The following is a 21,904-nucleotide window of genomic DNA, read 5'->3' as shown; positions in this document are numbered from 1 at the left end:
AGATCCCAGAAAGCTAGTTGCGGGGTTGGGGGGGGGGGCTACTTTTCTCCAACCTTTTCAGGCTTGTGACTGTCAGAGGGAAAGGCCCAGGTAGTATGTGTGAGAAATCAAACAAATTATCTAAAATCCACAAACTCTGTTCCAATGAAAGATAAAATCTTCAAATTCATGACATCTTTTCTTCGAATGAACACATTTATTTCCTGGCTTTAGCTGCAACCAAGTCATGAATTATGTCATTCCTCCAAGGTGGGTCAAGGGGGTGCACATACATGGGTTTTCCTCCCCCCCCCCCCCATCCAAAAAAAGAGAGGAAACGACCACTTCTTCTCTGAAAGAAAGAGAAGGCTAAGAGAGAATGACTGGCCCAAGGACTCCCCCAGTGAGCTCAATTGGGAAATTGGGGGGCTAAAAAAAGATAAGTGCCTAAAGCTATGCACTTGTTTATTTGATTTGATTTGATTTATAAGCCCTCCCTCGATTCTGAATGATCCCAGAGTGGATTACGGCATAAAACGAACATAAAGCAAATCACGCTATCCAGGTCAGACACACCAGTTACTATAAAAACAGTTTTAAAAGTCAAATGCAAACTGCAAACTCAGACATAATAATATAACAGACAGCAAACTCGGACAGCGAATAGTGCTGTTCCTCAAACTTCCCAAAAAGCTTGGGCAAAGAAGTGACGATGTGGCTCCACCATGACAAAGACCCTTTCCTGCTTCACTGTATCACATAGTTCACCTGCCAATGGGGCAAGATGAAGAACCTAACCTGATCTCCCTAACACACATGGTTAATTCAGCTGGCCCCCAAGGTGCATTATGGAACCCACTTCCTGATTTTTTATTCTATTTTTTAAAACACAAATCTAGACTTTAAGAAGCATTTTCTGATGCCAAAGCTTGGAAAAACTACAAGGGCATCAATGCTGGAAGCGAAATGACAGGAACATAGGACGCTGCCTTATCCCAAGTCCGACCATTGGTCCTTCTAGCTCAATATTGTGCACACTGATCTCCAGGTTTTCAAACAGAGATCCTTCCTGGCCCTAGCTGGAGATGCAAGAGGCTAAACTGGGACTTTCTGCAAGCAAAGCATGTGCCTTATCACTGAGGCAAATCTAATCTAAGGGTGTTGATCTGTGCACTAGCCTGTACAAATAACAACTGTGGTTATAAGAATGATAAGCATCCTGTTACTGGGTGCAAGCTAATATTTGATGGGAAGGGAAGGAGTGAAGAGCTGCCCTGCCCCAAAACAAGCTCTTGTTTTCAGGAAAGAGGAGTGTTGGAAGGAGAAGGGTCCACCTGTCAGTGGTGTTAGGGAATGGGGGGGAGGTTCCCCCCCCCATTGCAGTGCCATCCTAACTGCAGGAATGAGACCTTTAAACAAGCGCTTACCTGTGCAAGCTTTGTGCACATGCCCCGTCAGTTGCATTTAAGGATATGAGTGAAATCAGTCAACTCACAAACTTCCTGGTCCAGTGCAGTAAGTGTAGCTGAGTCAGCTTTATATGCACACCCAGTCATACTGTGGATTGGTATTCTAAGGCAAGCTCTCTCTCTGTTCCTGGAAGGGATATTGCCATCATGACTATTAGCCCTTGATAGCCTTATCTTGCATAAAACATGTAAATGGGCCAGTTCATGTGAAGGTGCATGTGCAGAAAGTTTACGTGAGTAAGGGCCTTCCTTGTGTCCTTGAAAATCAGACTTAAACCAGAGTCCTTTTTGTTGGGAATAACCCAGACAGAAATTCCCAGGTGCCAGACAAGTTTACTTATATATGCAACAACAGTGGCCCGCGTTCTGTTGGCCCCAAAACGGAAAGTGAGTGAGGTCCCTTGTAAAGAGGATTGGAGATGTTAGAATATGCAGAACTTGCAGGTGTGACACACAGATTAAGAGAGCAAGAAAAGCATATATTTAAAGAAGTGTGGAAAATATTTATTGAATATATAGAAAATAATTGTACACAGCTGAAAACACTGGCAGCATTAAGATAAATTCATCAGAGTAAACAATATTTGATTGATGTGAAAGTGGAAAATTGATTTGAATGGTTATAGTAAAATATGCAGGAAAGTATGGTATGTAATATGAACCATGGAAGGAGAAGAAGGGAACTCAATGGATATTTTAAAGCAGACACCCCCAACCTGTGGCCCTCCAGATGTTTTGGCCTACAACTCCCATGATCCGTAGCTAACAGGACCAGTGGTCAGGGATGATAGGAATTGTAGTCCAAAACATCTGGAGGGGCGAAGGTTGGGGATGCCTGTTAAAGTTTGGAATTCCAGTGGCTAAAGTGAGAAGTCAGGTTTCCTCCTTCTGAGCTCCCTCTCATGCCACATCATGGCCAATCCCAACTATGATTTTGAAAAATTTTTCATTTTTAGAGAAAATAAAGAGTATCAAAAAGCTGGCTGCTGGGAATGACTAGCTGTAAACCCAGGATAAAGATGAGGATGTTCTTCCACTCCTCTGCCAGCGCTTGTATTTCATTTGTTGCTTATGGTGCATCTGGTTTCCCCCTACTTAGCATCATGTGCCAATCTGAAAACCCACCCACCCTTCAAGAGTATTTTGGGCAGAGGACCTCACTGGTGCTGCTACACAACAGTACAGTATTGCAAAATGAGCTTTCCCACCCTTCCTAAAATGAAGCTGCATTCATTTCTGATTGGCGTGATTTCATTTGACAGAGGTTTTTGAGAAAAGGAGAGCGGAATGACAGCAAGTTGCAAAAGATCACCCAGAGCTTCCCTTTGTTGCCAGGGAGTGGTGTGGCACCTCGTACTGTGTTCTCCTCCTTTGGGCTCTTCCAAGGATTACTGACCCGTCTTCATCTTTTTGTACCTTTTTAGATGTTTATTTATATCTTTCTAATCTCCTTTCTGAGTGTAGCGGTAATCTTCATTAACCAACCAGCCTGCCTTGCTTCCTTTCCAAAGTAGCCAGCTGCTCTGAACAGACCTGGGGTTTTTGTTTTTTGTTTGAACTGCTTGATTTCACTTCTGCCCCCACTCCCCATCTCCTTCCTCCCGAGCCCCTGGTTAGCACAAGGCAGTTCTTGTTGCATCTCACAGCCACGATTGTCGGAACCACCCTCCCCTGATTGTTTTGTTCTTACCCAACTTGTTTTTCAACAGAGAATCCAGGCCAGAACCTGAACAGGCTATTTCAGGAAGTACCGAAACGAAGAAATGGGTCGGAAGGTACGTCACAGGCAGGTGTTTCTCTTCGCGGTCAATCTCTGGGAAGTGAAGTGTGCTTAGCTGTGTCTCGTCTTTGTTGTTGTTGCTCAAAATGCAAAGGGTGCAGTTTGATTCTGGCCTGGAATCTGAAAGAAAAACAGACGGTGGACCCATGCAGACACAACACTGGCTCCCTGGAAACCATGGTTTGCAGATTCAGGGCCAGCCTTCAAAATGCTCCTTCCTCTGTCTGGAACAGTGCTCCCCACTTCCTTTTCCAGCATTAACATGATTTTGTGTTGCGTGTGGACCAAACCATGATGGAGCTTAATTATAATAAATACACTCACAATCAGATCTTGATAGCATCGTTTGGAATGGATCTGCAAGTCCTCATTATAGGGACAAACCTGGTTAGCATCGTATCAGTGTACATGAAACATGGTATCATGTTAACATGGAAGAAAGGAATTCCTAACCTAAATTTAGGTGGGGGGGAAAGAGAGTGAGAGAGCGAAATGTGCATTCCTGAGGTTGACTCCTGATTTGTGAACCATGGTTTTCAGGTAGCCAGTGTTTCATCTGCATTGGGGCAGTAAGTATAAAACAAACCATGGGTTAGCATCAAGAGCACTTGCTTCTCCCCCGCTCCCTTCTAATTCTACTGCTGTACTAACTTGTCTCCTTCAAATAGAACTCCTACCTCACAACAGAGCTAAACCTTATTATCATTTATGTTGATCTTATTGGTATTGGTATCTTGTCCTTTCTCCAAGGTTGGCAGCCGTGGGAATTCCATTTTATCCCCACAAGGCTGGGAGTGAGTGACTGGGCCAAGGTTGCCCAATGAATTTCATGGCTGAGCAGGGATTTAAACCCTGATTTAATCCCGGTATACCACTCTGGCTTTTATAGCCACTAAAGTGATTGATTACTTTGGGGTTACTGGACGCCCAGTTGTCAGTCATAAGCAATACTGGTGTGAAAGGTGTGTGTGTGTGTGTGTGTAAACTGATCCTTCTAGGAAGCATGTGTGATCCAAGCCATGTTCTCTTCTGCTCTGGTCTTGAACAGATGACAAGGGTGCTGCATGCTGTCGTCAAATGTGTAGATCTGCAGAGTGTGTCACAAAGCTGGAAAAAAATGAGAGTTTGGTAGAGGACAAGGGATTCCTATACCAGCTATGAGGGGATTCAGAGGTTGTGAAGCCTTGTCTTCTGCGTCAAGCTGAGTCATCAATAGGAAATGCAGTGCTCAGGTGCTGCCAAAAATAATGGGCATGGGACGCTGCGAGCCGCTTTTAGTAAGACACAGAAACGGCACCATGCAGCTCTGAGCCATACCCACTTCCTTGTCACTTCCTTGTTCTCCAAGTCAAGAACTAGCAAAAGGTTAATATGGAAGATTGGTGTGGGGGTGAGCTTGGGCCCAGGAAGTTCTGAATTCAAATCACCCCTCAGCTGCAAACTCCCTCATGTTGCCTTAAGCAAGTTGTTTTTAATAATAATAATAATAATAATAATAATAATAATAATAATAATAATAATTCCAATGCTAAAGGTATCTTCCAAAGCAGTGTCAAATGCCAAACACTGCTAGATTAATACATTTCTTTTCTGGGTATCTGTTTTTAAAGAAGCTGAATTGAGACTTCTGTCGTAAGCACACTCACATCATGAGTCCAATGGTGCTTACTTCTGAGCAAGCCTGTATAAGATTGAAGTGTAAGGCCTGTTTTAGAGAGCGGCAGATAGAGCTGGAACCAAATAAAAGCCAGCATTGTTGGTCAAAAGGCAATTCAAAGGATACTAACTTTGATGGGCTGCCTCCTGAGTCTTGGGCTTTTTCCAGTGTGCCCCCTACCCACTTTCTCTCACCCAGAGCTCGCTGAAACAAGGGCCTCTGTATCTCTCAGCCTCCCCTGTAGAAAACACCTTCTCCCATAGGACCCGAGTATTAAGATCAGCTGCAGAGGACCTACTCTCTGCCCCGTCTTTGCTGTAATGTAGATGAGCAAGTGTGATCGGCTGAAGTTGTTGTGGATTTTGTATTTGACCTGTTCTATTATGGCTTAATTTAATCAGTTGCCTTGGAAGGGCTAAAAAGGAATTGGTATACAATAGCTAAATAGAGAGTATAAATAGGCATTGCCTTTTTAGCAGTGGCACCATGACTGTAGGCTGCCCTCCCTGGAGAGATTTGATGCGCCCCTTACCTTTCTGTTTGCAGATGAGAAATTAAACCTTTTTAATGTTTTAATGATCATCTGCTTTTAAGCTTTCCCATTAAGCAGCATGGTACTTTTCATGCTGCTATATGTACCGTTTTTGTATTCTCACTGTTCTGACTTTTCTGGCGTTAGTTTTCCACTTTACCGCTGAATACCTTATTTTTAAAGGGAACAACAAAGAGTCTTGTGGCATCTTACATATTAACATACTTATTTTAATTTGTGTGCCACCTTTCCACATTTCAAGCCATGCTCAAGGCGGCTTATGAGATGAAAAGAATACGTAACTACAACATAACAAAAGTAGTTGTAAACAACAAATAAAACATTAAAAATACAGTTTCTGCCTAAATCAGAACATGATCTGAAATATAGATACAAAAACCCAACAGCAACTACCCCTACCCCCCAAAATCCCAAACAGAACCCTAACCCCAAAAAAAACTGTTCAGCAGTTCAATTTTTGTAGCTGGAGTCAGTCCGGGTCCTGCCCTGCCAGGCCATGTGGAAAAGGCTTGCAAGGCAGGGAACAGGTCCTGCAGGACTCACAGCCAAGAGGCTAATGAATTTATTACAGCACAAGCTTTTGTGGATGTTGTGGCGTGTCATGGATCTGGTGAAGCCCGTGAAAGTTTATTCCGTAATAAATTTGTTGTCCTAGGCTCTTTGTGGATGTGTTGCAAAAGATGACTCCTTTGGAAGTTATTTTTATAAGCTACTTCAGGTGTATTTTACAGAAAAAGTGGACTAGAAAAATAACATTTATTAGGAGAATAATACTGCTGTGACCAGCTTTAGAGGGTAGTACATCTAAGGAGTATTGAGATGAAGTATATGATGCCCTTTGAACAGTAAAGAAAATATACACATACACATGCACACACATATATCTCAGTAATAGTAGTCTGAGGCATCTAGACATTTTATGCTTGTTGATTTTTCTCTTGGGAGGGTGGGAAGTCAGCTTTTAAATTTTTATTGAATTTGGTGACATTTTGTTAAAAAATATGGAAAATCAATAAAAATAATGGGCAAAAAAGTTGATTTTTCTCCACAGGCTTACACTTTAAAGTTTATTTATTTCATAGATTTCATGATTTATTTCATAGATTTCTATACCGCCTTTCTCCAAAGTTGGGATTCAAGGTGGCTTACAGCATTTCAAAGCATCATTATAAAATACAAGGGATTATTCTGTGATTCTGAGCCCTTGAATAGGGCTTCTGTGTATTTAACAAAGCAGAGAACGTGCGCAGTGCTTAAAGGAGCCTGTGGAGCATGTCATTGAATATTATTTACGTAAGCCAAGCCATCAGTGGTGGCTGGTGCTCATTGAGACTGAGAGGGCAGAAGGCAGGAAGCCCACCAGTAGGTGGCGCCAGAGCTAATGACAGGCCGAGCCAACTACAGTGGAACCTCGGATTGCGGACGTAATCCATGACGGAGGCATGTCCACAACCCTCAGCGTTGCATCTGCGCACATGTGTGACGTGATTTGGTGCTTCTGCGCATGCACAAGCGGCGAAACCCAGAAGTAACCCTTTCCGGTACTTCCAGGTTTCCCGCGGTCCGCAACCTGAAAACTCGTAACCCGAAGTGTTTGTAACCCGAGATAGCACTGTAATTCTAGTTTTGTCCCCATCTGCCTCCTCCCTCCCTGCTGAATTCTACAAGGGCAACACAGGAGGAAGCTGACAGGCAGGGTCACCCCTTGGACTGGTTGTAAGTCAGAAGATAGTGAGGGGCTAGCTAAGGACAGGCTGAGTGCCACACTTACCCTAATGAGCCACTCCCCACTGCAAGCCATGCCACGCATTTGTTCCCGATCCTAGATTCTGTGACCCTGAGAAGACCCCATTCATAGAGTCCTCCTAGGCTAGGGGAACTCTTCCCGTTTCAGCTCACATTATTACTCTTGCACTGCTCACCTATGAGTATATAAGACTGGTGTACAAAATAGAAAATGGATTGTAGCACAACAGAGAATAAAAACTGAATTGGTGTGAATCAACTACTGGATTGCAAGCAGAGGCGTCTCTTCCATGAGGCAACAGATGGGCAACTGATGGGTGCCGTCAAGAGCAGCAGAAAAAAAAGACCGCACAGAACTGGTCCTGATGGGATTCACTTGCAGCTCCCATTCATTTTAATAAGGCTTTTGTGGGATAACTTTATTGTTTATGGGGGGGGGGAGATGAATGCCAGTTGGATTTTTCCGCCACGGATGCCAAAATACCTCGGGGTAACATAAGTTGCTGCCACTTACCACCCAAACTCTAGTAACAGTCCCTACTGCCCTGGAGACATAAGGGACAGGAGCCTAAAGTATTCTGCCTTAGGCACCCTCCTCATATCCACGTACAGCTTAAGTGCAGGAAGCATGTTCCTGTAGCACCGAAAAGGAATACCATGGTACGTTTTTTAATCAAGGGTGATGGCACAAAACAGGTTTCAAAATTTTAGGATTTTTCTGCCTCTAGTTTTCTAAAAAGAGAGAATTCATGCTTAAGGAAAAATTAGAATGATATTTTGTCATAATGCCAACTTGGAGAGTGACCAAGATATTTCAAGTGTTCCCTCCCCCTCCTTATGTCCGTTTCCTATTCCAGCCTGCAATACTGTGCTATATTCAGAATAATATTTTGCTTTTGAAATCTAGCAGATTTTTCTTTTTCTTTTTTTCAAGAAATGTGAGAAAGAACATGCCAATTTGTGCTTTTTAATAACTCTTTGCATTGCTGGTGGGTTGAAAGGAACCACATGTTTTTAAATAGGTCACAGAAATATTGTTATAAATCCTTGTTGCAAGATTACAGCGCTAGAGAACTTTGCCAAATTATCTCGAGATTCAGAGAAGTTTGAGAGGGCGAAGCACAATGGTGAGACACATGCTTCACGTGCAGAAAGTTTCAGATTCATTCCTTGGCACCATAAGTTAAGACGATCTCACATGGGAGGTGATAGGGAAGCCTTTCCCCCACCGGAGACCTTGGAGAGCCTCTCCCATATGTAGGAGACAGTGCTTGGCTAGATAGCATGGATCAGTATATTTCTTAGATGTGCACCCTACCTCTTGACCAGAGTCCCTAAAGCAGCTCACATCACATCCATACATTACATTGTACCATTTTTTAAAAAACCAGATTGCGCGGGAAATATAGGATTCAAGGAAAGAGTGCAGACAGTATTAAAAAGCAGAACTGTAAAATTCTCAACTGGGGGCAGAGGGCGGCAGTTTGAACCTGCAAAGAAAATACTGCATTTTGCATATGCATAGGAGTACCAGATGTGACTGCAGCTCCTTGTTTTATTTATTATGTTCCTCTAGTTCTCTCAAAGTGCTTCGCTGACAACAGATTTTGAATGGAAATGCTGATCCCCAGAAAGCTGCTTAACAGCTGATCATTTCCCCCTTTCTTCCAGGTAACATCACCACAAGAATCCGAGCCACAGAGGCAGGCTCTGATGAAGCTATCAAATCCATCCTAGAGCAAGCAAAAAGGGAGCTGCAGGTACAGAAAACAGGTAGGAGCTTCTGGTTGGAGTGACCCTGAACCTCAGGATGCCCTGGAAACTATTGGCAAGAGACTTAAGAGTGTGCGAAAAACTTTAACCTGCCTGTTGTGTGCCACTAAAGGGTTAAGAAAACCCATTGCAGCATCAGGGACTTTTTAGTTTAGAGCAAAGGTGAGTAAGGGATGACTTGATGGAAGTGTCTAAAACTGAATGGCATGCAAAAAGTGGATAGAGAAAAGTTTTTCTCCCTCTCTCATAATGAAGTGGAATGTTGGAAGTTTCAGGAAACTTCAACAGTTAAACTGGTGTGTATGCAGGTTTAGTTATGTACAGAAAGTTAATTAAAATATGACAATGAAATATATTTTTCATATTCCCACAATCTTCAGTGGGTTTTATTTTGCATTCAGTTTCGTCACAGAGAAAATGTGGGGGGGGGGATTACTACATCTCATGGAAAGCAGAATGCAGAGATGAGTGTTTGAAGAAGCCTAGGAACACAGTGGTTTCATTCAAACATCACACAAGGACTTAGTGCAAATGTGCAGACTCCCAGAGATGAGTTGGTGCCTGCTTTGCTCTTCCCCAGTCATTCTGTTGCACTGATCTAAAGCATAATGTCATCCAAACCCGGGCTCATGGTTTAGTTCACTGTAGACTTCCCACGAGCTGTAACCAAGGTTTGTCCCATGGTTTATGGCTTGTGGCTTGTCTAGAAGAGCTAAACCATGAGCCCAAGTTCAGATAAAATGCATAAGCCAAACACAGCTTGGCTCAGTGCAACAAAGCAGTAGAACAATTCGGGAGGAGTGAAGCAAACTCCTTTCTGCAAGTCCACACTCGTGGCGAAGCCGTAATTTTGCTTGGTGTGATATGCAAACTAGGCCAGTGAAGTGAAGCAGGACAGAAAATATCCAAGACATGGGTGCAGTGGGTAGGAGAGATGCAGAGGAAAAAGCAAACTGCAACTCCATTGCAGAGGCAGGTTGCTGAGTGCTCTGTCTTCTTGGTGACAAATTATCACAGCTTTGCTTTCTTCATGGTCCCTTCAAGTGTGTGCCGCACTATATGAGCAGCCCAGTAGTTCAGAATGAGAACCGTGTCCTTCTATTCTTTTGATATTGCTTGTGATGTTGGTGACATCACAATCAGTGTCCAGGCGCAAGTCTGATGTCTGTATGTCAATAGCAATAGCAAATTGTTTGAAAGTCAAGGAATGTGTTGCTCTTTATTCTCTAATATAGAGAACTGGAATGATTAAAACATTGATAAGTAAGGTGATGTTCATGTAATCATAGACAACAGAGTGTTGAAAAGTCAAGGACTATTGACCATTCACCAGTAATTCTAGGTATTTTGTGGGGCATGAGAAAGTTAATGAAAATCTCTCGCTTACTGGTAGACCTCAGGGTTCCAGTCAAGTAATTTTGGGAAAGAGCCATCTCTCTCCTTTATTTCCATCAGTTTCTAGTAAAGGATTTCCACAGAGGTTGGCTTGCAAATTTCAGAAACAACCTTCTGAGACAAACATTGGAGATTAACCAGTAAATGACATTTTCTCTGGGCCTGCCTCTCTGGTTTGCACCATGGGGTTGGGCAGCAAGATTTTGATTCCAATGTGTTGGCGAAATCAGATACATGGGCCACAACATCTCACCATGCCTTCTTTGTTTATCCCCATAGCTGAGCCGGCTCAGCCACCTTCCACCTCGAGCACTGGTGGATCCGACGATGCCATCCGGTCCATTCTGCAGCAAGCCCGGCGAGAGATGGAAGCACAGCAGGCCGCCCTCGAACCTGCCTTAAAAGCAACCCCTCTGTCCCAAGCTGAGATCTCCATCTTGTCCCCAAAACTTGTCCCCACGCCCGCCATTTCTTCGGTTGCCAGTTATTCCCCCCTGGCCATGTCCTTGAAGAAGCACTCGTCGTCTGTGGATTCCAGCATCTCCTCCCTGCAGACTCTCTCTGGTCTGAAGAAGGAGGCCCAAGAGGCCCCCATCCTGGACCTCCACGGGATGTCTGATTCAACGCAAGGGGTGCTGAGGCACGTTAAAAATGAACTGGGGCGCAGCGGGGTGTGGAAGGACCACTGGTGGAACACTGTGCAGCCTGACAGAAGGAATGCCGCCCCCCCTCCAGATGACCCCAAAGTGGAGGAAACCACCAGCGGGAAGGAGAAGGCCAGCAGCCAATCTCGGTCGGACCGTAACCAGCAGCTTCAAGGGCCTTCCTCTTCGGACTACTGGAAAGAGTGGCCCAACGCAGAGTCACCCTATTCCCAGAGCTCTGAACTGAGTGTGACAGGGGCTAGCCGCAGTGAGACGCCGCAGAACAGCCCCCTCCCTTCCTCCCCCATTGTTTCTTTAGCAAAGCCATCTAAACCTTCCGTTCCTCCATTGACCCCCGAGCAGTATGAGATTTATATGTACCAGGAAGTGGATACAATAGAGCTAACCCGTCAGGTCAAAGAGAAGCTAGCGAAGAACGGCATCTGCCAAAGGATATTTGGGGAAAAGGTAAGCGCTTAGCTGGAGCTAGTTTGTTGGTTTGTGTGCATTGTGATGGTGGCCTTATGACCGTCTGGAACATTATCTGCAGAAGGGGAGAATGGCAAATTTATCTGATTTATTAATTTGCATATTTTATTCATCCTCTTGCAAGAACCTGTATTTGTCAAAGAATTGGGCTTTGAAGGAAAACCAGAAAGAGGGAGACTCTCCACCAACAGGCTTATTGGGAGTAAGAGCCACAGAATGGTGGAGGTGGAGGTGGTAGAGGAATGATGCCAAACATCTATCCCCTGCTTGCTGAGTGGCAGAAAATTGCTCAGTGTCTTCCAGCACAAGGGTGTTGTGTGAGTCTCCCGGGTCTTCTTCTTTGGCGATCACTCGTAGCCGAGTAAGATTGTCTTCCATAAACACGGTATTGACAATGAGTCCGTAAGTGACTGTGGAGGCCAATTCTGGATCCACACATCCTTCCACAGTGGGGACATTGGTTTCAGGGCAGGAGTTGATCATGGTGTGGATTTGCCAAGCATGCCTTCCTCTTAGCACGTTTCTCCCTTTCGTCCTGACTTTGAGTGTCTTCAAAGCCCATGACACCTTTGTATCTGTTGGATAGCACATGGAACATGGACAGTAAACACCCAGCTGCTTTTTCCACTTGTCTTACTTCCATGTAGTTCCTTTGCTTCAATGCTCCCCCCCTTGCCAGCTCGGAAGGGCAAACAACAGATAACCAGAGATTCAGCTGAAGGCATTCATATCAATAAGAATGGTTAAAAGTGCTGTTGTGGCACCCAGCACTCTTCCTGCCAGCAGGTTGAAGAAGGCAGAGTGTGGCACCACCTCTCCTCTAGCAGCTGTCTCTCTTGAGGAATAAGAGCTGCATGTGGCCTGCAGGCCACCCTCTGATCTTCCCAGTTCCAATCCAGGGCACTGTTAATCCCGTGTCCTCTGTGGTTGCTTCCCTCCAGGTGCTGGGCCTCTCCCAGGGCAGCGTCAGTGACATGCTGTCCCGGCCAAAGCCATGGAGCAAGTTGACGCAGAAAGGCCGCGAGCCATTCATCCGCATGCAGCTCTGGCTAAACGGTGAACTGGGGCAGGGAGTCTTGCCATCCCAAGGGCAGCCCCAAGGCCAGGGTAAGTAGACAGTTGGACTCTTTTGGTGTGTTTTTTTAATGCCATACAAAGGCTCGGCTTTCACAGTGTTTCCTTTGGTTTTGCACCCTTCCATTTAGACTGTAGTGCTAAATCTTTTTCAGCTGGTGGGCTGCCTTCCTTTCTAGAGAATGTTTCAAGGTGGGAGGGGGCAAGCACGTGCAGGTTGGGACCAAAGTCGCAAACACACCCCATTCACACTCAGACATCTCTTTCTCTCTCTCATACACACACAACACATGCATAAAGCATCAGTGGTTGTTGTCTTTATCCTTCATAGAATAGGTAACTGGGTGCCTCCAGAGCTGCCACTCACTGGTGTTGAGAAGGCAGCTGCTGTTTTGGTGTGTTTTCCGGCTCCTGGGCAGTGTCTGAAAGGGGAAATGCCCTGCAGTAGGGGGGGAAACGCAGCCTGATGTGTGTGCAACACTGTGGCCATGACCACAAACGCCCTTTCAGCAGAATCACCCCCTCCCTTACTGGTTTTGCATAAGATGACAGAGTGGACTGCAGCTGCCATCTTTCCCTTATCTTTGGGCCCGATAAGCTCCCCAGTGGGTGAGTGGTTGCCCTACTTTTGGAAACCACATTAAGGCAGGAGGCATTCCCACCCAAACCCAAAAAAACCCATAAGTTGGGCTTCCCTAAGGAAGAATTGAGCAATTCCAGGAAAAGGTGAAGCTGCACTCTCTTTCAATGCACTCATGCCTGCAACCTGTATGCCTCCGTAAATGTGCTGGATGGAGGGTACCTGCATCCCTTGGTGGTGTTTCTCAATGCTGGGGCTTCAGGAACTCAAGTTGCACCTGTTTTTCTGCCTCCCTTTCCTTTAGCATTCTTGCCTCAAGACGGAGGGAGCAAGTTAGCCTTGCAAAGTGGTCCACTTCACTGTGGAATTATGCAGGAGGCTTGAGTTATTCCTTTCTTTGCTTAGAGTCCTTTCTTTTACAGTTAAAGGGCATTGGGGACTAGAAGTGAGTTGGTCCACCCATCCTCCACCATCCTATTCAGAATGATTCCACGTGAATCCGATTAACTTGGAGGACATTTGCCAAGTGTTGGAAAGTAATTTGAATTTAATTTGGATCCATTCTGAATCGGCAAAGCCACTAATCCTCCTTCTGACCCCAGACATCTCTAAGAGTCTGATGGGGCTATCATACAGCCTGCACTTTCCCTACCCTTGACTTGCAAAAATGGGGGTGGGGGCTAGAAGTAGCTGCTTTATTAGGGCCAGGAATATTTGCAGCAACACATGGAAACATGGAAACTGCATGCTGTGTGGTCCTGAGGCTTATCACAGTGCTTCCCAGGAGCTCTCCCAGTCATCCCACCAGCCCTGGGAAGTTTGCAGATAAAAACATCTACTTCAGATCAGCCCAAACTCTGGAGGGCTCTTGGATCCTATTTCAAATGGATCTAGAATGCAGATGCAAGAAATCCAGTACCTAGCGCCTCAATTTTAAGATTCCACCCCATCACCAAGCAGACTCAGTGCCTAAACTAATTAAGGTAATTTTCAGGCTTTGCTTCTATGCAGAGAGAATGTTAAATGCCTTTCAAGGTGGAAATTTTAACAAATAGCAGATCAAAACTGGTGCATTTGGGCAGGATTTCATTGGATAGTTTTTATTTATGGTTGAAAGCACCAAGTGGGTGTGGAAGAAAGGCACAATTTCATTAGGATGAGACTTTAAAGGTCTTGGCAATGGCCTGCTAGAGAGGGCATTCCTCAATTATCTGAAAGAAACTTAAATATGATGCAGAGACTGTTGACCATCACAAGGGAAGGTCCCGTGCTTTCTGGCATTTGCATATTGGGTGAACAGCTGAAATCATGGAGGATGCTGACAAAGAGCTACTTGATAACTGTCCAGTTGATCTCTGGATTTTTCACACTTACTAGATTTTACAGAATTGTCCACTTCCTCTTGTGATTGTCAACACTGCATTTGGACACTTCTTGTAATATAAATGTTGACCCACACAAGCAGAAGTAAAACTGGCTGCTTATGAGGCACTTAACTGTGTGGAACCAACCTCAGTTGAGCAGCAGGAATCCCTTATTTGCCTCTTCTGTATGCATGGTAGGGGTGAGCGAGAGAGCCCTTCTTGTTCCATCAACCAGGCTTGCCTTGCGCACCCTGGAGCATCCATGCACGGGTATCACATTTTAATAGGGTGCATACCTAAATCACACAGTCTATTCCCCAGTCAGTCAGGGGTGGGGAAATGAATCAATCACACCATTTGGGCCTATAGGCATTGGATTTTACATATGTTGTGCCCTATGCAAATACAGTATTTGGGAGTGTTGCTCCATAGGCAAGTTCTTGCTCCTCTACCATATGTAGAGAGCAGATAACTGTGGGTATCCTCTGTACCTGCCCTAGAGTCTCCTCCAAACCATCCCCTGGATCAGAGATGGGGAGCCTGTGGCTCTCTAGATACTGCTTACTACAAAATCTCAACATCCCAGACTGCTGGTTATGTTGGCTGGGGCTGAGGGGAGTGCAACAACATCTGGAGAGTTGCAGGTTCTCCACATCTGATCTAGGTTTAAAGTAGGGGTGTCTAACTCCAGGCCCTCCAGAAGTTCCTGGAGTCCAGCTTCAGCCCCAGGCAGCATGGCCAGTGATCAGGAATGATGGGAGTTGTAGTTCAGCAGCAGGTTCCACTTTCCTGGTATAAAGGAATGGGAATTGAGCTGGTTTGATATTGTGCTGCTTTTCTCTGTTAGTCCTGGGCCATTTAATGACCCTCATTTTGCTGGCAAGTTGTAGGCTATGTTCCTCTCCTATCTCTTCCTGATAGTCCTCCTTTTCTTTCTCCAGTTCTTCACTCTGTGTCATCACTGCAAGATTCCCTTCAGCAGGGATGCGCAAGCTCAGGTAATCAGCTGCTTTCTTACAAAATCTTTTGTTGGTTGCGTTGTGTTTTGGCTTCTACATGGGGCGTGGAGGAGCAACCTTTGTTCCATTCTCTTCTGCTGTGTTGGAGTTGCACCTTCCATTTCCTGGTTTTTTTCCCCTTCAAAAAGTTAAAAGGTTTAATTCCTCATTTTCCCCCAGTTACTCTGTCTTTGGTTTTTGTTTTGTTTTGTTTTTACTTGTTAAAGTGCATAGCCTGCCTTATGATTCAGGAATTGCATTATGTTTAAAACCCACAGTGCAGTAACTAAAATCTAACTAATTGAGCAGCATCAGACAAATGACAAACATAGCTTAACACACACACACACACACACACACACACACACCACACACACACCACTTTTAGTGAGATGCCTAGAGGTCAAAAAGGAGGGAGACAAACCTTTCTAAGAAGGGAGTTTCAAAGCTTGGGTGCCACCATCGAGAATGCCTCATCCCAAGTAATATTCTACTTAGTTTCTGGAATTAATAGCTGCATGTGTGTTGTCCTTTGGGTAGCAGAGGTGTTCAGTGGATTGTGTTCATTCGACTTGGGATGGAGTGGGGGAATTCCTTGGTTTTGTACTAGATGGCAATTCAAATTAGAAAGATAGTCCTATGATTCACATTAAGTGCTACAGGATCATAGCAGTTGAGGGTGATGGATAAGCCCAGACGTCTCTTGTTCAGATTTTGCCTCTGCGATGAACTTCATAGGTAGCCTTTGTCAAACTACTCTCTCTCCCATTGGCTGTCTCTGTCCCTCCTCTATGTGAAGTATAGGGGTAGCTTGCCTTAATGGTCACTAGGGTGGTATTTCCCTGCCACTTCTGGTAGCTTCTGACCAGGGGCAGAGGAAGGGGGATGCGGTTGGCACGGGCCACCCTGGGTGTCACCACTGGAGGGGGTGTGACAAAATGCCAGACGGCACTCACCATAGGGCCTGCAGCGCACCCGAGCCACACGTCTCTCCTGGGAGTGATGCAGCGGCTTGAGTGCCTGCAGACTCCGCGCTGCCCCAAACGGTCCGCCCACTGCCTCCCCCCAGCTGTAGGGCAGCTGAGTGGGAGGAGGCATGCAGACTCCTCAGAGGCCCCATGAAGCATCCTGCCTTGGCACGCCCCGCCCCATGGGCGGCTGGCCCCGCCCCTGGGCTCAAGGCACGCACACTGCCCCAGGTGCCCAATTGGCTTGCTCCGCTGCTGCCTGTGACACCCCAGTGTCAACCACCATGTTTTATTAGGAGACTGTGCACTTGTGAATTCTGTTTTAAGGCAACTTCACAGTACAGACTCTTCCCTGGAGTGGATCCACAGAAAGGTGTGCTAGAAGTGACTGGCTAGTCAGTTTGAACGGTGCTGCTTTATAAGATAGTTTTTGTACAGCTCATTCACAAGGCATCTTCTTTTCCCATATACTGGTTCTAACTTTATAAAGACTTGAAGACACAAGCAGGGAAGCAGAACTGAACTCAGTGTGCTCATCTTCATGGCGTGTGTATCACCTTGGGTCTGCCCGTCTCCATTCTAAAATGGAACTCTTAATTTGCTGATACAGTCCAGGGTAATCCTGGGGGACTTTCAGATTTCTCGTTTTATTTGTCTTTCTTTTTGAGTCCCATTCATCATTCCAGGCTTCATGCTGCTCAGGGAATTGTGGTTGTTATGGAATGCAGTAAGAGGTGGGGTTTTTTCTAAAGTGAAAATCCTGAGATAATTTGTATTGTGACATGCACAAATCCATTTTGGTGAAACTTCTGGCAGTGATACTTCTTTCTAACATCACAGGGAGGTGTGGTAGGCAAAAGAGCCGCTGGCTACCAGTGGCTGGGCTGTTCAAACCCTGGAAAGGGGAAAGGCAGGGTAAAAAGATGTAGGAACATGAGAAAGCTTGGAACCTTGTTGGACTCCAATTCCATCAGCCCCAGCCAGCGTGGTCAGGGATTATGGGAGTTGTAATCCACAGGTTTCCCTGCCTCTGCAGTATGCCAAGGAAGATGTGGAGATTAGGGAAGTATGTTGGGGCTTAGAAGAGGGAGTGATACAGCAGGAAGGGGCAGCAGAATCAAGAGGGGAAGGGAAGCTGGGTGAAGCTCTGGGCAGAGAGAAGAAGGGGCACATGGCCAGGAGCTCAAAAGATGAAAAACCTCATAATTGATTTGAAGTAACAGGTCAAATTATCGACTGCAAGCCTGTAGCTGCTTATATGGCACTTTAAAGCCGCAAATCTTATAAAGAGACACTCTTCTTCCAAAGAAAACATTTCCTTGGGAAACTCTGGTTCTGCATCTGCAAAATGTGAATTGTGGCATCCTATTCTCACCGCCATGCTCTTTGGGGAACAAATGAAGCTGATTAAAAAAAAAAAAAAAAGCCCGTTGCATGTGAAAAGTGCAATCTGGAGGATAATTTGAATTGGCATTTGCTCTAAGGCTCCTTAGGAAGGAAGTAAATGTTGAAGCAGAGTTCCTACTTGAAGGCAGCATTTTGGAGAGGGTTTTGTGCAACTTGAGTTAAATGAATTATATGTGTGAGGACATTGAACTAGGTTCTACTTACAGTTTTCCATTAATAATTGGGCTGCCTTGAAACCTAACCTGGCAATTCTAAGATGGGAATATAAGTTCTGGGGACTGGTATAAGGGGTCTGCAAGATTTAAATTTTATACCATTCTGCGAGGGGACAGGTTGATTTTGTTACCCATCCCAAAGCATTGGGATTGGGTGGAGCATAGATCTGTGGCTGTTTCTAATGATTTATTGCAAAGGTGGGCAGACTTCTCCCTTGTAGGATCTACTTGGTTTTTACTAGAACCCCGAGATCTACCAACCAGAGCCGGACGTAAAAGACATCTAGTTAGAAAGCAGAGTGCCTCTGAACACATTTAGAACCTTAGGTGTTGGTTTACAGTAGCAGAACTCAACTGAGTTCACAGTCCTTTTGCACAGAAGTCTGCTTCTTTTTAGCTTTCTTCATTTCAGCAATGTACCTGAGGTGGGAAAAAGTAAGAGGAAGGTGTTGTTGCTGCTGTTCAACTCTTGCCAATCTGCCGCCAATGACCCAGAGAATATCCTGTTGGTCCTAACCTAACTTCTGCATGCCCCTGTCTTATAGGCACAGTACTCAGAAATCTAGCTACTTTGCTTCCTGCCCCCTTTACCTTGGGCTTGTCCTTAAAGGTTCTTCCATCTGTTGTCTTTCAGGGCTTAATAGTTTTTGGATGGTCAGCATACAGGGTGGCCCAAAAGTAGGAATACTTTTAATTAATAAATAAAAGGATTGTTTTTCTTTACTGATGTAGTGAATGATGAGATCTTGAGTCAAGGACAAAGAAAGTGGATTCTAAAGCAGTATGCCTACTTTTGGGCCACCCTGCTAATTGTCTTTACTGCTAATTATCTTTACTTAGAGAATGTATACTGCTGTCTTCCTCTCCCACCCCTTAGAGGAGCTGATACGATGGTCAGGTAAATAATAAAGCACACCGGTGCAAGTAGATAAATAGGTACTGCAAGCAGCGGGAAGGTAAACGGCATTTCCGTGCACTCTGGTTTCCATCACAGTGTCCCGTTGTGCCAGGAGCGGTTTAGTCATGCTGGCAACATGACCTGGAAAAGCTGTCTTCGGACAAACGCCAGCTCCCTCGGCCTGAAAGCAAGATGAGCACCACAGCCCCATAGTCGCCTTAGACTGGACTTAACCGTCCTGGGGTCCTTTACCTTTACCTATGCTAACATCTAAAACTGTAAGTCTAAAAGGCCTGGGGAAATGAAAAGGTCTTCCTCTGGTGCAAAAAAGAAATCCAAATCATTACCAGCCAAGTCTTCCTAGAGGAAGTATTCCAGCGTCAAGGCGCCCTAAATTAACTACAGTGTTAAGTACTTAATTCGTTCCAGAGGTCTGTTCTTAATCTGAAACTGTTCTTAACCTGAAGCACCACTTTAGCTAATGGGGCCTCCTGCTGCTGCTGCACCGCCAGAGCACGATTTCTGTTCTCATCCTGAAGCAAAGTTCTTAACCTGAAGCACTATTTCTGGATTAGCGGAGTCTGTAACCTGAAGCGTATGTAACCTGAAGTGTATGTAACCCCAGGTACCACTGTACTAAGTTCCTTTTCCACCCACAGCTCCCTTGCCTTCCTCTGCATCTTCTGCCCCTCACCTTCTCCTCCTTCAGCCTCTCTGGGATCTTTCCTATCAGCTCTTTCAAGCTAATGACTTTGGAGTTTCTACAGAGTACAGAGCTTTGCCATGCAGGAGGGCTTGACATCTGCCCTCTGCTTGCTGGAAGAGCTGCTAGTTTACCATCACACAGCAAGAGGGTCACAGTTGGGGGGACAGCACCAGGCGCTCTGCACTTCCTTGACTGCTGGTGGAAGCAGTTGGCAATGGCTCCTGACAGCCAGGTGGCATTTCCCGTTGGGTGCCACTGCAACTGGCAGGGGGTCGCCTTAGCACTGGGCTGCCTGAGGGAGCCTGCCTTCCTGAAGGAGCTGGAGGGGAAATGGCATTGAGGGCGTGTGAGGTGAAGGGTGCATGTCTGAGCATGAACTCCGGCACTTCCTTGGATGGGGTCCCAGAGCGAAGCATAAACAAACCTAGGTTTAGATCCCTGAAACAAAGAAAATTGTTTCCTTGCTAGGGAAGTGAGTGCCTTGCATCTTTTAGTGGTTCTTTCAGAACGGAACCTTTAAAATAAAATTTGAAAATAGGCTAGATCAAACCATTGGTCTGTCTAGCCCCAGGCCAATATACTGTGGCTCGTCTTTCAGACATGCAATCTGAGCTATTTTTCCTGGGGATTGGCTATGAGTTCTTCTGCTTGCAAAGCGTGTGCTGTGAGTCCTCCTCTGAAGCTCCCATCAGTCCACCTAGCCTGACAGCAGCTGTATAAGGCTTCAGGTAGTGACTGTTCCTTAGACCTCCTAGAACCTGAGATCCTTTAGCTGGAGAAGTCAGGGGTGGAATTTGGAAGCTTTTGCATGCAGATCAGTTAGTCTAATATGAAGCATTCGGTCGCTTGGTCCATCTAGCCCAGCTTTGCCCCTGGATTGGCAGTGACTCTTCATAATCTCAGGCTGAGGCCTGCTGCCTGGCATCCTTTAAAAACAGCCTTTCCCCACCTCATTCCCTCCAGATGTTTTGAGCTACAACTCCCATCATACCAGCCAGCACAGCCTGGGATTGAACCCAGAGATCTTCTTTGCAAATAACAGTGTATTTAGAACCACTTCAGAGCTTTTGTAAGGGCTCACGGGATTTCTTGCTTCTCCATACAAGTTCCATCCATATAGAGAGCAGCTCTGCAAAAAAGAAGGGTCTGTCTCCTTGACACACTTGTTCTCTGCAAGGAATGCTCAGCACATGGTCTGAAGTGGTGCAGTGAAGATGCAGGTTAAGAATGACATTCTGACACACCAAAATTCCATCATTCCTCAGAATAACAAATTATTTCCATTACTAGAATTTTGTCACATAGTCTTGCACTGAGAGCAGGTAGCAGACGTCATCTCTCCTTTCCCTCTGTCCCCCTCCATTTCTTCTCATACTATCCATTTATTTATTTATTACTTTTGTTGCATTTTTTATTATTTTCTCCCCTCCTTTTCCCCGCCCCCAACTTCCCATTTAGGAACTCAGATCCTAAAATAGTGCCAATTTCAACTGGCAGATGTTTTGTGTGCCCTTTTGCAAAAGGGACTGAAATTAGCCTGTCAGTTGGTACCTAAATAAAGCAGCTTGAAACTGCCTTTTGTCCAAAAACTTCACAATTGCTACCCTCAGAGGTTGCAGTGTTTTGTTTTATCTGATGGCGGGGCAGAAAGAACATATTATGCAAGCAATAGCGTGGAAGCGTAGGCAGAAGGGATGGCTGCAAATAAACGTCCCAGGCATGATCCAGCAGCAGCAAGCCCTATCAGGACCTTTGAATCTAGCTGTGATCTAGTCCCAGTGAAAGAAGATTGGCTTATGAAGATGACAGAACATGCTGAGCTGGCTAGATTAAGTGTGAGAATTAAAGAACAGAATGAAGAAAAAAAATAAAAAAATGGAAATATTTTGTGGATTACTTGAAAAAAACCCCCTATGGTTATGTTAAAACATATGCAGGATTTGAAGTATAGCAGCGGATGAAAATTGCAGTTTAATAATTTATAATCAGTGTTTATAATGGGTAAAATATAAGTAATATAGCAGCTTTATAAGGTAAGAAAAGAACACCATGGGAAGTCAATGGATCTGAGAGATTTATTCTTTGTAAAATTTGAAAGGTAATTTTAAAAATGTTATAAAAAAAGAAACTAGCTGTGATCTGGACATTGAGGAGGAGGTTGCAAGGGCCAGGTCAGGTTCCGGCTCAGAGCTAGTTGCTGAAGATAGGA

General features: G+C 45.1%; 1 protein-coding gene across 8 annotated transcripts in view; it reads left to right on the top strand.

Annotated features, from left to right (window-relative positions):
* CUX1 (cut like homeobox 1) overlaps nucleotides 1–21,904 on the top strand; it is a 266,339-nt gene that overhangs the window by 178,933 nt on the left and 65,502 nt on the right. For 4 of the 8 annotated variants that reach the window (XM_079955377.1, XM_079955380.1, XM_079955382.1 and 1 more), the window contains exons 16-20: nucleotides 3,158–3,223; nucleotides 8,856–8,957; nucleotides 10,632–11,464; nucleotides 12,427–12,592; nucleotides 15,445–15,501. The exons of 1 other annotated variant lie outside the window; for it this stretch is intronic. In XM_079955377.1, the coding sequence (XP_079811503.1) occupies nucleotides 3,158–3,223; nucleotides 8,856–8,957; nucleotides 10,632–11,464; nucleotides 12,427–12,592; nucleotides 15,445–15,501 (1,224 nt within the window). The remainder of the gene's footprint in view (nucleotides 1–3,157; nucleotides 3,224–8,855; nucleotides 8,958–10,631; nucleotides 11,465–12,426; nucleotides 12,593–15,444; nucleotides 15,502–21,904) is intronic. 3 more of the 8 variants (XM_079955381.1, XM_079955384.1, XM_079955379.1) reach the window with 2 other exon arrangements.

The sequence above is a fragment of the Podarcis cretensis genome, assembly GCF_951804945.1.
Source record: "Podarcis cretensis genome assembly, chromosome: 15".
Classification (NCBI taxonomy): domain Eukaryota; kingdom Metazoa; phylum Chordata; class Lepidosauria; order Squamata; family Lacertidae; genus Podarcis; species Podarcis cretensis.
The sequence above is the reverse complement of the archived record's forward strand: the minus strand, read 5'-3'. Positions and strand labels throughout refer to the sequence as shown.